At 39.2% G+C, this 15,903-nt stretch overlaps 1 protein-coding gene across 2 annotated transcripts in view; it reads left to right on the forward strand.

Annotated features, from left to right (window-relative positions):
- The window catches only part of BTBD8 (BTB domain containing 8), a 79,788-nt gene that overhangs the window by 13,093 nt on the left and 50,792 nt on the right, over positions 1–15,903 (forward strand). For both annotated transcript variants that reach the window (XM_070486821.1, XM_044749236.2), the window contains exons 3-4: positions 7,024–7,259; positions 14,086–14,203. In XM_070486821.1, the coding sequence (XP_070342922.1) occupies positions 7,024–7,259; positions 14,086–14,203 (354 nt within the window). The remainder of the gene's footprint in view (positions 1–7,023; positions 7,260–14,085; positions 14,204–15,903) is intronic.

The following is a 15,903-nucleotide window of genomic DNA, read 5'->3' on the forward strand; positions in this document are numbered from 1 at the left end:
AGTTCTGAATCCATTTGGACACCCACCTCCTCTGTCTGGTTCTTACGCTCCAGAAGGCAATGTTCCTTTGTCCTAATCATCCCAGGGCCAGGTCCCAGACAACTAAAGACCACCCTTATAGCCCAGAACCCCCCAAATTGTTTAAACTATCCAATCCTAAGGTAGCTCAGCTGTTTACCTTGCCTCACCCATTCCTTCCCACAAAAGCCACAAGAAAGGCTTTTGCCCATGTTTTTCCCTCCCTCCTTCTGCCTCCAGACTGACCCTATTGCTTCCCTGTGTAGCCCTGCCTAGCTGGCCTATGTCCCCCTCCTCTTGGGAACTGTGAGTTACAAACTATCATTTCCATGGCAATCATCTCCTGATCATTAGACCTGACCATACCGGAATAAAACCAAATTCCCAGGTATATTTTAAAACACTTGTGAACTTCACTGCTGCCTCTAGACCTTTCTCCCTCCCTTCTTTCTAAATCCCCTGTCTTTGAATCTCATCTTACCAGTCTGTACCATTGGCCACTCATCTGTGGACCCCCAGGTCAGTTCCTCATTCCTTGAAGAAACTAACTATTGTCAGTTTTATCGAGTAACATAATTCTTGTCGATTACAATTGCCGCATAGATGATGTCCAATACCCTGGGCTCTTAGCTCCTTTAATTCCTGTCTTCCAGTAATCTTTTTCTCCACCTCACCTCAACCACTCACTACCATGTCAAATTCTAAATCGTGTCATTAGCAATAACTGTAACCCTACGTAATCTTGATTCCAAGAATCTCACTCTCTTAACTTCTGCCTCCTATCTGTCTGGCTTACTTCCTTAAAACTCCAACTCTAATAATTCAATTCTACCAGCACCTACAATTAATCTTACCACATTTTTGTTGTCTCATATCCCCTATGTCCTCATTTCCATCTTGCTCAGTTTAAATTCCTTTCTATCATTGTGTCACTCACTTTACATACAGCCTCTGTTCCCTTGTTCCCTTGTTCCCTCTGAATTTATCTTAATTGCATGTCAAAAACCCCAAACCTTAAATCCAACTCTCTGGCTACTCCACTCCTGCATCCGTACGCTTGAATATGGCTGGAGAAAAGTGCGTGCTAATCAGTCTCACTTTAAATCATGACCATGAACCTCAAGTAGGCTGTTTAGTTTAGTGCTCTCTGGCAGTCGTACTACATGCAGTCATACTATATTTTCCTCGTCCCATTTGGTCTCCCACTCTCCTTGAAGATTATTTCACACCTTTTTTTTCTTGAACCTTCAACTGCTCTTTGCCCACCTTCATTTTCACTTGATGAGCTTTCTTTCTATTTCACTGAGAAAGTCAAGGCAATAAGAAGAGAACTTTCATAAACTCCCCCACATCTACTCATTAAGTTGCGTCTGCACCGTATGCTTTGTCTTCTTTCCTTGTACTATTGATGAACCGTCAGTGCTTCTAAAATCAGTCCCTCCACTTGTCCACCAGATCTCATCCTTTTTCTTTTCACCTATTCAGAGACATTGCTCCAACAGTGTTCACTTTTCCAAAAAAGTTTCTCTTCTCTTGGATCTTATTATTAGCATATAAACATGATATTTTCCCGCCACCTGAAAAACAACAAAACCCTCTCCTGACCCCACTTCCCCTCTAGCTAATACTCTACCAGCTAATACTCATGCTCTGCTCCCTTTCATATCAAAGCTCCTCAAGAGTTATCTATCACACTGTCTCCAATTGTACACTCTTTTTAATTGAGATATGATTCACATACGATAAAATTCACCCTTTGAAAGTGTGTAATTCAGTGGTTTTAGTATATTCACAATGTTGTACAACTATCACCACTGTCTAATTCCAGAATATTTTCAGCATCCTGAAAAGAAACCCCATACCCATCAGCAGTCACTTCCTCCCTCCTCTTCCCCCTAGTTCCTGCCAATCAATAATCTACTTTCTGTCTTAATGGTTTTGCCTATTCTGGACATCTCACATAAATGGAATCATATAGTACATGGGCTTTTATGTCTGGCTTTTTTAACTTAGAATGGTGTTTTCACGGTTCATCTGTGTTGTGGCAGTCATCAGTATTTCGTGCCTTTTTATGGCTGAATATTTCATTCTATGACAGATGAAAGGTCACTAAGACAATCATCAGGTTTGCTATTTGCTAGGAGAACTCACAGAACTCATAGTCATACTCCAGGCTATGATTTATTACAAAGGAAGCAAAGAGGAAACGCACATGGGGTGAAGTCCACAGGAGACCAGGCACAAGTTTCCAAGGTTCTTTCCCAGTGGGGTCACACAGGACACACTTAATTCCCCTAGCAATGAGTTGTGACAACATTTCTGAAATATTGCCAACCAGAGAAGCTCATTAGAGGCTCAATACCCAAGGGTTTTTTTTTTTTTCTTTCTGCTTTTTCTCCCCAAATTCCCCCAGTATATAGTTGTATATTTTAGTTATGGGTCCTTCTAGTTGTAGTACGTGGGACGCCGCCTCAACGTGGCCTGATGAGTGGTGCCATGTCTGTGCCCAGGATCCGAACGAGAGAAACCCTGGGCTGCTCAAACTTAACCACTCGGCCACGGGGTCGGCCCCTCAATACCCAGGGTTTTTATTGGGGATTGGCTACATAGGCACACTCTGCCTAACGTGTACCCATATTCCAGACTCTTAGAAGGAAAGCAGGTGTTCTGCATAAACCATATTGTTTGTGTAAACAGTTTAGGCATAATGAGCCACCTTGTCATTTAGAAAGTGCTAGGAACACTCCTGAAATCATATTCCCAGATACCAGCCAAGAGCCAACCTTGTAAACAAGTCTTTCAAAGGATAGCAGTCAGGGCTGCTATGTTAACTCTTTTCTGTGCATATGAATATACCATATTTTGTGTATCCATTCATCAGTTGATAGACATTGGGGTTGTTTTGACTTTTTTGATTGTTATGAATAGTTCTACTATGCACATTCCTTTACAAGTTTTTGTGTCAACATGTGTTTTCCATTCTGTTGTGTTATATACCTAGGAGTGTAATTGCTGGATCATATGGTAAACTTTGAGGAACTGCCAGACTCTTTTCCAAAGAGGCAACACCATTTTACATTCCTACTAGCATGTATGAGGGTTCCAATTTTTCCACATTCTCAGCAATGCTTGTTATTATTTGTGTTTTTTTGTTAGAGCCACCCAAGTGGGTGTGAAGTAGTATCTCATGGTTTTGATTTGTATTCATCTGATGGCTAATGATGTTGAACATTTTTTTTTTTTAAAGATTGGCACCTCGGCTAACAACTGTTGCCAATCTTCCTTTTTTTTTTCTGCTTTTTCTCCCCAAATCCCCCCAGTACATAGTTGTATACTTTTAGTTGTGGGTCCTTCTAGTTGTGGCATGTGGGATGCCGCCTCAGTGTGGCCTGATGAGGGGTGCCATGTCTGCACCCAGGATCTGAACCGGCAAAACCCTGGGCCACCGAAGCAGAGCGCATGAACTTAACCACTTGGCCACGGCCCCCTGTTGAACATCTTTTTGTGTGCATATTGGCTGATTGTCTTCTTTGGAGAACTGTCTGTTTACATTCTTTGCCCGTTTTTTAATTGGGTTGTTTGTCATTATATTATTGAGTTGAAGTTCTTTATATATCCTAGATACGAGTCTCTTATCAGATATATGATTCGCAAAAGTTTTCTCCCATTCTGTGGGTTGTATTTTAACTTTCTTGATGGTGTCCTTGAAAGCACAAAAGTTGTAAATTCCTGTGGTTTCCATTTTATCTACCTTGTCTTTTGTTACTTGTGTTTTTGGTGTCATATCTAGGAAACCATTGCCTAATCCAAGGTCAGGAAGATATATACCTGTGTATGCCTATAAAATTTTTATACTTTTAGTTCTTATGTGTAGATCTTTGACCTATCCTGAGTTAATTTTTCTGTATAGTGTGAGGCTGGGGTCCAACATCATTCTTTCACATTTGGATATCCAGTTGTCCTGGCACCATTTTTTGAAGAGACTGTTCTTTTCCTGTTGGATTGTCTGGACACCTATAAAGGAAAAAGACACTCCTGTATGTCTCCTCTAGACTTAATACTCTACTCGTAGAATATTTTACTTCTGACACTTCTGGTTGTGAAATGTGTGGGGATTTTTCCCTACACCAAGCAATTCTGAGATTTTCCAGACACCAGCTACATCCTACAGGTGTAACTCAATTCTGACACTGTCTACCTGGAGAAAGCGTCAGATCCCAAGGTTAAGGGCTCAGTCCCAAGACTGCCCTCCCCCCGCCACTTTAGATGCCAATCATAAGTCCAGGTTGTTACCTGTGCTTCTGACCAAGTGGCTATAAATTGGATGTTCCTACGACCCCTCCTCAGGTTTGGTTAACTTGCTAGAGCAGCTCACACAACTCAAGAAAACGCTTTACTTACTTATATTACTGGTTTGTGATAAACGGATATAACTCAGAAACAGCCAGGTAGAAGAGATGCATAGGGCAAGGTATGTGGGAATGGGTGTTAAACTTCCTTGCCCTCTCTGGGCCTACCACTCTCCCAGCACCTTCATATATTCTCCAACCTGGAGGCTCTCCAAAAACCCTAAAAACCTCCTTAGGGTTTTTATAGAGGCTTCATTATGTGGGCATGATTGATTAAATCATTGGCCATTGGTGTTTAACCCAACCTCTACCCTCGCCAGAGGTCATGTGGGGTACTGAAAGTGCCAACTCTCTAGTCACATTGTTGGTTCCCCTGGCAACCACCCCCCATCCTTAGGTGCTTTCCAAAAGTCACTTCATTAATGTAAACTCTGGTGTAGTTGAAAGGGGCTTGTTATGAATAACAAAAGACATCTATTTTACCTTTATGCTTCTAGAGCTATTTCAGGAACTGGGAACAAAACTAAGTATTATAAAAAAATGTTCCTATGGCTGTTATGTAGGAAATTACTAGGGTTTTAGGAGCTATGTGCCAGAAACAGTGGACAAAGACCAAATAATCATTTCATATTGTAAATCACAATATCACAATACCCTTTTGAAAATCAGTTGCTCATAAATGTATCTTCTAGACACTCAGTTCTGTTCCGCTCGTCTAAGTGTCTGTCCTTATGCCAGTACCACGGTGTTGGTGATTGTACCTTTGTAGGAACCTTAGAATTCAGGGATCCTCCAGTTTTGTTCTTTGTCAATATTGTTTTGACTATACGGGGTCCCTTGCATTTCTATTTGAATTTGAGCATTGGCTTGTCAGTTTCTGCAGCAAAGGCAGCTGGAGTTTTGATAGGTATTGCACTGAATCTGTAGATCAGTTCAGAGAGTATTGCCATCTTAACAATATTAAATCTTCCAATCCATGAATATAGAATATGTTTCCATTTATTTAATTGCTTTTAGCATTGTTTTGTAGCTTTCAGTGTACAAGTCTTGTACTTGTCTGTTAAATATAGTCCTATGTGTTTTATTTTTTTGATGCTATTGTGAATGGAATTATTTTCTAATTTCATTTTGGATTGCTCATTGCTAGTGTATAGAAATACAATTGATTTTGCATATTGATCTTGTATCCTGCAACCTTGCAGAACTCATTTAACAAGTAGTCTTTATGGTGATTTCCAAGGATTTTCTATATACAAGTTTGTCATCTGTAAATAGAGATAGCTTTATTTATTCCTTTCCAATCCAGATGCCTTTTACTTCTTTTTCTTGCCTAATTACCCTGGCTAGAACCTCCAGTTAAATGTTGAATAGAAGTGGTGAGAGCAGACATCCTTGTGATCTTAGGAGGAAAGCTTTCAGTCTTTGACCATTAAGTATGATGTTAGCTATGGTTTTTTTTAGATGTCCTTTATCAGGTTGAGCATGTTCCTGTCTATTCCTACTTTGTTTAGTGTTTTATCATGACAGGGTGTTAGATTTTGTTAAATGCTTTTTCTGTGTCTCTTAAGATAATCCTGTCGTTCTTGTCCTATTGATATGGTGTCTTAGTACATTCAGGCTGCTGTAACGAAATACCACAGACTGGGTGGCTTTTGAACAGCAGAAATTTGTTTCTCACAATTCTGGAGGCCAGAAGTCCAAGATGAGATTGCCAGTGTGGTAGAGTTCTGGTGAAGGCTCTGTTCTGGGTTGTGGACTGCTGACTTCTAACTATACCCTCACATGGTGGAAGGAGGTGAGGGAGTCTTTGGAGCCTCTTGAAGAGCACTAATCCCATTCGTGAGAGCTCTTCCTTCATGTCCTAATCACTTCCTAAAGGCGCTACCTCCTAATATCATCATATTGAGCTTTAGGTTTCAACATGTGAATTTTGGGGTGGAGCACAGACATTCAGACCACAGCATACGGTGTGTAACATTGATTTTCATATGTTTAACCACTCTTGAATTCCTGAGATAAACCCCAGTTGGTCATGGTGTATAATTCTTTTTCTATGTTGCTGAATTCAGTTTGCTATTATTTTGTTGAGGTATTTTCATCTATATTAATAAGGAATATTGGTCTATGGTTTTCTTTTCTTGTGACGTCTGTGTCTGCTTTTGTATCAGGATAATACTGGCCTCACAGAAGGAGTTGGGCAGTGCCTTATTCTATTTTTTAGAAAAGTTTGTGAAGGATTTGTGTTAATTCTTCTTTAAACATTTGGTAGAATTCATCAGTGAAGCCACCTTGTCCTGGGTTTTTCTTTGTGGGAAGTTTTTGATTACTAATTCAATCTCTTTACTTGTTATAGGTCTACTCACATATTCTGTTTCATCTTAAGTCAGTTTTGATAGTGTGTGTCTTCCTGGGAATTGTCCATTTCATCTAGGTTATCTAATTTTTTGGCATTATATATTCCTTTTTAACATTAAAAAATTTTATAGACTACTTTTCAAACTTTCTGCTATTTTTAGATTGACCTTTCTATAGTTAGTCCAGATTAAAAAGGTTTTAAAATTATGTAGTTGTTATACATGAAAGTGGCACATTGGGAAACTAGCTTTTAAGAATCACAAACATTATTTTTATTAACATTTTATATTTTTTCTTTTAGGGTTGTATACTCATCAAACAGAAACATAAAAAACTATGAAGAGGAAATTCTTAGGAAAAAGATAGTGGAGAGTGGGGTACCACAAAAGAAACATGACTTCAATTTTGAAAAGTGTACTGACAATGATGGAAGGTCATCTACAGAGTCCTTAGGTAAAAAATCACCTGATTGTTCTCTTCTGAAGCATGAAATTCCAGAAGATATCAGCAATGGAGAGGACAATTTAGTTGCCACTGGTGAGGTATTTTTTGTGGATTTTTATAAAATTTTATAGCCATGAAAGTAATTATATTCTGATACCATTAGGGAAAAGCATACTCAAAAATCAGCTCTACAGACTTTTTTAAAATAAGTAAATGACATACGAGTGAATGAAAGTAAATGTAATGACAGTAAATGTTTTGTGGGTAAGTGAAAATAATAATGTGGTCAACTCTCATTTTTCCCAAGTAATTGGAGATGAAGTTATAGTGCATAAATACACACACAATTCACAATTCTCCTTTTAAACCTCCAGATGTCATCATCTTTATTCTAATTGCCTCCAATAAAAGCTTTAGCAGACCATAGGGTCAGTTCTATTATAACCCAATATATGCATTCATTAAAAAACACTATGCAACACAAAAAAATCACCATTATATTTTGTCATGACACAAAAAATTACTGAAAATTTTGTCGTGACACATTTTAAAGTGATAGGAACCCAGCAAAAATGGTAGCATAGTTTTATACATGTTAAATGATTCAGGAATACATAAATACTATAATAAATATGGCATTCGACTTTGAAAAAGACCTTTAGTTTGTTTGTGGTAGTGGGTGTGAGAGGGTTGTGGCTTGTGAATTATTGTGAATTGGTGGAAGGAGGGTATTAATGATATCGATGTAGACGTAGTAAATAGTCTAACAGGAAACTCAAGGCCTCTGGATCAGGGAACAGACTGGTTATTACTCTCAGAGCATCTTAGCACCAGTTCCCAAGCCCTAATCCCCATGAAGCTATGTGGTGAGGGCCTGAGCTGTTACCCTGCACCACAGGCAAGGAACACCAAGATTAGGAGACATTTATAGGCTCCTGGCAGATCTTCCTATTCTCCTCAGCACAGAAAGAGAGAGAGAGAGAGAGAGAGACCTTTACTTTGGAAAGGAAGTAAATCTTCTCTGGTGAGGGGAGGGGAAGGCAGCTTCACTACCCTGGAGTATAAGAAAACGGTCCAGGGGAGAAGAAAGTCTCTAAATCTTTCTAGAGCATTTCATTATCTCTATTTTCCACGGCATGTTTGCTGTTTAATCATCCTTTCTCCAGATTTGCTAGTGCTCTGTTGAAAAAGGCCAGATCACACAGAAACACAAAAATGTTCATAGAAAATGATCTCCCAACAGTTGGTTCTCTGAAATCAGATGGAAGTTTGTAACACCGGCTATGGATGGGTGTGGCTGACAACATATGCAGTGCACTGAGGTATTTGGTAGATGTTTCAGGCGTTTATGTGTGTGTTGTGTCTTCTTACATGGCTCAGTTGAGCTGGGTGCAGTTTTCTGCCTTGACCTAGGGTTTCTCTTGGATGAACTTGCACCTAAGCAAATGAAAAGTTCATGTTATGCTCAAGTTGTCCCCTATTATATTAATTGTGTTGGATCAAACTCATCTTTTAAAAACAATTGTTATACGGGCCAGCCTGGTGGCACAGCGGTTAAGTTGTCACATCACTGCCACCCTCCTTGAAACTCCCTCTGTCTTCTATGACACTGTGCTCTCTTGATTTGCCTTCTTGGCCGCTCCTCAGTCTCCTTCACTGGCACATCATCTTTCTGCCCCGTAAATAATTTATCTTCTCCAGGTTTTTTTGAGCTTCATATCCAGCCACTGACTAGACATATCTGTCTAAATATACCTTAAATATCTCAAAATTTACCTTGTCTCAAACTCACCTGATCACTTGCCTCTCTCAACCTGCTCTTTTCTTAAATACTCTATCAGTTTGAATTATATCACCGTCTTTCTACTCAGTTAACTCTCTTACCTTTCATTCATTCAATTCATGACCATGTCTGTTGATTTATCTCCTAAATATTCTTAAATGCTTTCCTTCTTTATCCTCCTGCCATTTCTTTATTTCAGGACTTTGCTGTTTTCCTTGAGAATTTGCACCCCAGCTAGTCACCGGGCCTCTTCTTGTTCCACTCTCCGTTTATATCATGTGGAACAATGTTAATTGCAAGTCTGTTCATGGCATTCCACTTACTAAAATTCTTCACTGGTCTCCCATAGCCTTAACGTAAGTCTCAGATTCTTTCCCCTGGTATAAGGGGATTTTGTGAACTGGCCCCTGCCTAGAACTCTGCTCCGTCCTCTCTTCACAACCCCCCATACTCCTCAAAACTCTAGTTTTACTGAATTACTTGGTGTGACCCACCTGCCCCCACTAAGAACTGTATTTTGTTACCTCTGTCCTTTGGCACTTGCTCTTTGTTTCTGGAATGCCATTCTAATTATTGATCACATTATTTACTTATCAACTTTGTGCTAGGTTTTGAAGATAGAAGAGTGAACAAAACGGGTAGTGTTCCTGTCCTGCAGTCTAGTAAGAGAAACAGGTGCGTTACATGCAAAGTGTTGTTAGGACACAAATAGGGCACATGTTACCAGAACTTAGGCTTCTAGAAAAAGCTACGTGGAGGGAGTGATGTCTGAATTGAATCCCGAAGAAAAAGCAGGAGTTAACCAGGCAAAAAGAGTTTAGGGCAGAAGTATTCTAGACAAAGGAAACAACATGTCTCTAGGCAGAGAGAGCCAGGCATGTAGCAAATTCGGAAAACTGGAAATGGTTTGTTGTGGGAGTGGAGTGGAGTATGGGACAGGAATGGTCACAGTAAGAGATGAGCCTGGAAATGTAAGCAGAAGCCAGATCATGAAGAGCCTTATATACAGGATAACCTTATATTTTATTGTCCAAACTGGGACACTTTGAGAGAGTGAAAGGTGAAAAAATATTATTGCTATTGATAGTTATTCTGGGGCAACAGGCGTTAACTGGAACTGTCCCAGGCAAACTAAGACATGTGGTCTAAGCTATTTTAAGGAGTTTGGGTGGTACTGTTTTGCAGGCTTATGGAGTATAAGCAGAGAAAGTTTATGGTAGAATGGAATAATGACTTCAGGTTGAGGAACATTAAGCTTTGGGTTTCTGTGATTGTGTTGTTTTTTTTCCCTGACACCACATCTGATAGCAAAAGTGGTTTTTTTCCACACACCAACCAGTTCCCTGCACCAACTGGGTATCCAGCAATTCAATTCTCACACTAACTATCCAGATTTAGCACAGACCCCACAGATTAAGGGCTTAGTCCCATGAGATTGTCCCCACTTCAGATGCTCGCCACAAATGGGATGCCTAGGCTACTGTAGAGGAATGTCAAATGACAAAACTAAAACAATTTAGTAACGAGTTTGATGTCCTTTATTCAAAGGAAAACAATCCATGGATTGGGGGAGTACAGTGCCTCACAAGCAGTTGAGCCCTCTTCTGGAGGGATTTGGGCAAGAGTGAATTTTGTAGAGCGCTAGCAGAGGCAATGCCAAAACAGGGCATGATTGGCTGGGGTTGCATATCTGACCTTATTTAGAAAGATCGAGGAACAAGGAAATGAGTATAGAGCCCAGAGCTGGCTTGGTATTTGGGGATTGGCTGACTGGATATGCTGTGTTTCCGGGCAAGTGGAGCATTTACAGAAGCACAGAATTTCGGTTTGCTGATGTGACACCCAAGGCAGGAGTGGCTCCATCTTGGGCTTAGAAATTTATTTCAACCAGAGGAAAAAGTTCCTTCTATCCTCTTAGGTCCTGTGGCTGGCCTAAGAATTAACTTGAAATAAGATAGATAACGGGGGGGAAAAAGCATTTTCATTACTTACTTTTGCACTGGGAGTTTCACAAAGAAGTGAGACTCAAGGAGGGTGGCCGGATGTTTGAGGCTTATAGATCATCTTTGACTAAACAAAAGAAAGGGATTTGGGCTATGGTTGGTGGAGGCAAGTTATGGTAAGCTGAGGGGAGAAAACGTATCGTAAATAAGGGTTCTCTTGTTATGCAGATGGGAGTCCAGTGATAAGAGTTGTGTCAGATGATAAGAGTAGTTTCTTCCTGATATGGAGATATCTTTACAAATGGAAATTTCCTTTATAAATGTAATTTTTTTTTTACAAAAGAGGAAATTTATACTTTATTTTTAGGCAGTTAGGGGGAGGTAAAGAGCTTTTCCTGCATCTGCTGGTTCTCAGTTGCCTTTAGCTCCAAGTAATCTTTATGCCAGAATGACATGTTTTGAGGTGACGTATTCTGGTCCCTTTTACTACTCGCACTTGTGCCCAGCGACTACAAATTCGGGGGTTCCCATGATCACCCCCTCCAAGGTTCAGTAATTTGCTAGAATGACTCACAGAACTCAAGAAAATATTTAATTTACATTTACCAGTTTATTATAAAAGATACAATTTAGGACAGCCAAACGGAAAAGATACATAGGGCAAGGTCTGGAGGGTAAAGGGCAGTACACAGAAGGAATGTCGGTGCTCTCAGGGTGCACCACCCTCCCAGCACATCAGTGTGTTCACCAATCTAATAGCTCCCTGGATCTCATTGCTCAAGAGTTATGACTCAATCTCCAGCCCCACTTCCTTTCCTGGAGGTGAGGAAATGGGGCTGAAAGTTCCCTCCCTAATCACTCGTTAGGTCTTTCTGGTGACCAGCCCCCATCATAAAGCTCTTTAGGGGCGCCACTCTGAGTCACCTCGTTAGTATTAACACAAGTGTGGTTGAAAAGGGCTTGTTATGAACACCAAAAGATGCTACCTTAACTTAGGAAATCCAGAGAGTTTTAGGAGCTCTGTCCCAGGAACTGCGGAACAACCACCAAATATATATTTTTATTATACCACACTGATATATTCAAGTTCAATAGGCTATTTGAATACATAAATGCAAATTGAGATACTCTGCCCAGTAAGTAAGCATCTATCAAATTAACTTAGTTTTCTTTTGAAAAGTTTCCAGGTTTTCCCTTTGTGTCAAAGATCAGACTGATCTTTAATCATGAAAATGAAGACGATTTCTCCTGAGTATCTCGCATTAATTTCTGTGCTTTAAGTTGTCTTCTATAGGAATATCTAGAAGAAGTAGGATCTCCCCTCTTCCACTGCCTAATTCTATTTGGAGTTTTGTGTTTTTTTCTTTCAAAAATCTTCATTATGCAATATTTGATACATTAATTTATTCAACAAATATTTATTGAGGATCTATAATGTGCCAGGCACTGTTCTGGGCCTGAGAGTTACTTCCATGACTAGAATGGCCTTCTAGCCCTTTTGGAACTTACATTCTAGTTAGAGAAGGTAAGGTGTGGATGGAGATAAGTAATAAATGTAGAGGAGTTAAAAGGTGACATGCTATAGAAAAAATAGGACAGAGGAAGAGGGATTGGGAGTGTTAGTGATGGGAGTTGCAATTTTAGATGCTTGGCCCAGTCAGCCTCATTGAAAAGGTGATGTTTAAACAAAGCTTTGAAAACAGTTAGCCAAGTAGATATCTGGGAGAAGAGTGTTGAAGACAGAAGAAATGGCAGTGCAAATATCCTAAGATGGGAACATAACTTGTCATTTGGAGGAATGAAAAAAGAGTGCAGTGTGAAAATAAGCAAAAACGTAGGCAGTAAGTTCAGAGAGATAATAAGAAGCCAGATGTTGTGGGGCCTGGTAAGCCATCCTCAGACTGAGGCTTTTACTTTAAAGGAAATGGAGAGAGCCATGTAGTTTTGAACTGGGATGGGCCGTGATCTGAATTATATTTTAAAAACATGCCTCTGAATGGTTTATTAAAAGTAAACTGGGGGTTTACACAGAATTCTAAATATATTATGATATATATCCGAGAGCTATGTAATGTTATAATCCAATGTTACGGCAATTAAAAAAATAAAAAAATTTAAAAGTGAAAAAACAAAAAGTAAACTGTGGTGTCAAAAGTGGGAGACTTGGGCCAGCCCTGTGGTGCAGCATCAAGCCATGCTGCGGCAGGCGTTCCACATATAAAATAGAGGAAGGGGGGCATAGATGTTATCTCAGGGCCAATCTTCCTCAGCAAAAAGAGGAGGATGGGCAGCGGATGTTAGCTCAGGGCTAATCTTCCTTAAAAAAAAAAAAAAAAGAGTGGGAGACTTGTTAGGAAGTTATTGCAGAAATCCCGGAGGGAGATGATGGGGCTTGGACTATGGTGGTAGCAGTGGCGATATTGAGTAGTAGTTGTATTCTGGATCTCTTTTGATAGTAGAACCAAATGGGCATTCTGGCTTATAAATATATAAATTTGGTTAGTGGGAATCTGGCCCCAGTGACTGATCCTTACCAGGTGCACTGACTCAAGTGTCTGGACTGACAAAGCTATGATATACAGTGTAATGTTTTTCTTTTTTTTTATGTACATGTTTTATATCTCACTTCCCACTACCTAAAAGGTGAATCTTTTGAAGTAGAGATCTTTTTAAATATTTATTTTCTGTACCTCTCCATATTGTGTACAGTGCTAAACTCATAGTAAGTGCTCTATAATTGCTATTGATTTCAGTTGAATTGGTATTGGTTCACAGATTATTCTAGCCATAAATCCACGAACAGGAAGAGGAAAGCATTAAGTAGTAAAAAAAAATAGATAAAAATTGGAAAATTTTCCGACTTTCTAAGTCAGATGTTCATGAAGTGGCTTCAACTTTGGTGTACAATTTCATGATAATATTACGTATATTTAAATGTGTATCTATATTTAAAGGTATATCGACATTTAAATATAAGTGGAAATATATATTTCAAAGAAAAAGTATAGATGATTTTAGAATTTTGTTTTATTTTGAATTTACTGGTTAAATATTCCAGTCACTGTTGTTCTTTCTCAGTAGCTAATCTAGATAACTGTGTGGAAAAACCTTTTGCTAATATTAGAACACAAAATTTTTGGATATCTGTAATATTAAAGGAACTATTTTTTACTCTTGTTTTTCTCTTTTAAAGTTAATTATAATTTGGATCCTGCATCTGAATTAGGAGAAGATTTATTGAAACTTTACTTGAAACATCGTTGCCCAGATATTGATATTTTTGTTGATAGAAAAAGTTTTAAAGCTCACAGGTAAGTAGGCCTGTGATTGATATGGTGTCTTGGTTGTGACAGTAGAGTGTAAAATACTGGCTGTCTCTGTCTAGCACAGTGGTTTTCAAGCTCTGATTCACATAGGCCACAGGGGTTCCATGGCGATGCCTCGGGGTTTGTGACAAGGGAAGAGCTTTGCCATCAGGGCGAGTTTTCTGCCTGCAGGTTCACACATGCACACATGCCCCTACCCAGACGTGCGCGCCTGCTTCAGCCAGAGCACATCCCCTCTCATCTGTGCTTTGCATGGGACATAAACCTAAGGTTGCATTAGAAGAAAATATTCTGTTGCCTAAAATAGGTTTGAAAGCCACTGTCACAGAAAATGTAATTAATGCAGTTTTTAACTTCACAGTCATTATAGTATTGAGAATGATTATTTCTCCATGAATGACATGTATTTTCTCTGAATGCATTTGGCTCAAAGCCTTTGATTCAAAATAGACGATTCTCATGAATAGCATTGATTAGGAGATTTAATATTTCAATGTACTTTTAAAAAACCATTATTCTGCTTTAGAACTGGGTTGTTTAGATTCCAGGCTTTTAGATTTCAAATGAAAGCCTGCCGCTTGTTTTGGTCAGACTCTTTTTGGCAAGTAACTAAAATGTGCTTAAAAGAAGAAAAAGATTTAATAAGAAATAGATTTTCTGTTGGAGCTCAAGACAAAGAAGTGTAGCTGGGTCTCACAATGGTCCAGAACCAGAACCAGAAAACTGAGGAACCCAGACAGTTCTCCTCCCTCCATTGCTCTGTATTTCAAATAGGATGTTGATAAATTATTCTGGAGTTCCTGAAGAGGAAGAACCAGACTATTTGCAGAGGCAAGAAGCGATCTTCTGGGCTCGAGAGTACACAGCCTCTAATGAAATTAGCAGTAGGTTTAGATTACCGGAGTCCACCAAGCTAAACAGTAGAGATGTTTGTACTCTCAGAAATCATACTGGTTTTGCCAGTTAATTGACAGCAGCACATTGCTAAACTCTAGGATTGCCAGTCTCAACCAGATTATTTACCATTCAGAATTTGAACTTTTCTCCTGGGAAAATAAATTTTGTAAATATATGTATACACATATACACCTTTTCCTAATTTTTCTGAAATATGCATTATATATAGTAAAATGCAGAGTGTAATACAGATTTAGCAATGTATTTCCCATATCATGGTGTGTGTGTATGTGTGTGTGTCTTTCTTTTGGGGGAGAGAGCAACACAATTTTATTTTTAAAATTAATTTAATTTTGTGTCCAGGTTTTTCTTGAAACCATATGGGCATCCTACCAAAGTTCTACTTATGGAGCCCTAAGGCTATTGTTGTCATACAGGGAAGGCAGGACCCTGTGACCGTTTGCAATATGTCCTCAAATAGTGTCTGTATTTGTCCTCTCTCTGTGTGCTGCTTGACATTGGACTGTGTTTTAGGAGCTGGATCTAGAATATTAGGTTTGTATTCCAGGACAGCTCTTGCTCACATTTCTGGTTTATTTTGTTCACCTAGCCATAAAAAATAAATTTATCTTACTAAAAAGGCAATTTCCTGAGGATATGTTTCTTCAAGATCTGGCTTAAACTTTCCTGCTTTGTTTTAGTGCCTTTATGTAAGTTACTATGGCAAATTCTGAATCCCAAGGTTACTTTCCTAGTCCAGACTCAAACATCTCTCAGTTTAATACATA

Source organism: Equus asinus, chromosome 16, assembly GCF_041296235.1.
Source record: "Equus asinus isolate D_3611 breed Donkey chromosome 16, EquAss-T2T_v2, whole genome shotgun sequence".
Taxonomy (NCBI): Eukaryota; Metazoa; Chordata; class Mammalia; order Perissodactyla; family Equidae; genus Equus; species Equus asinus.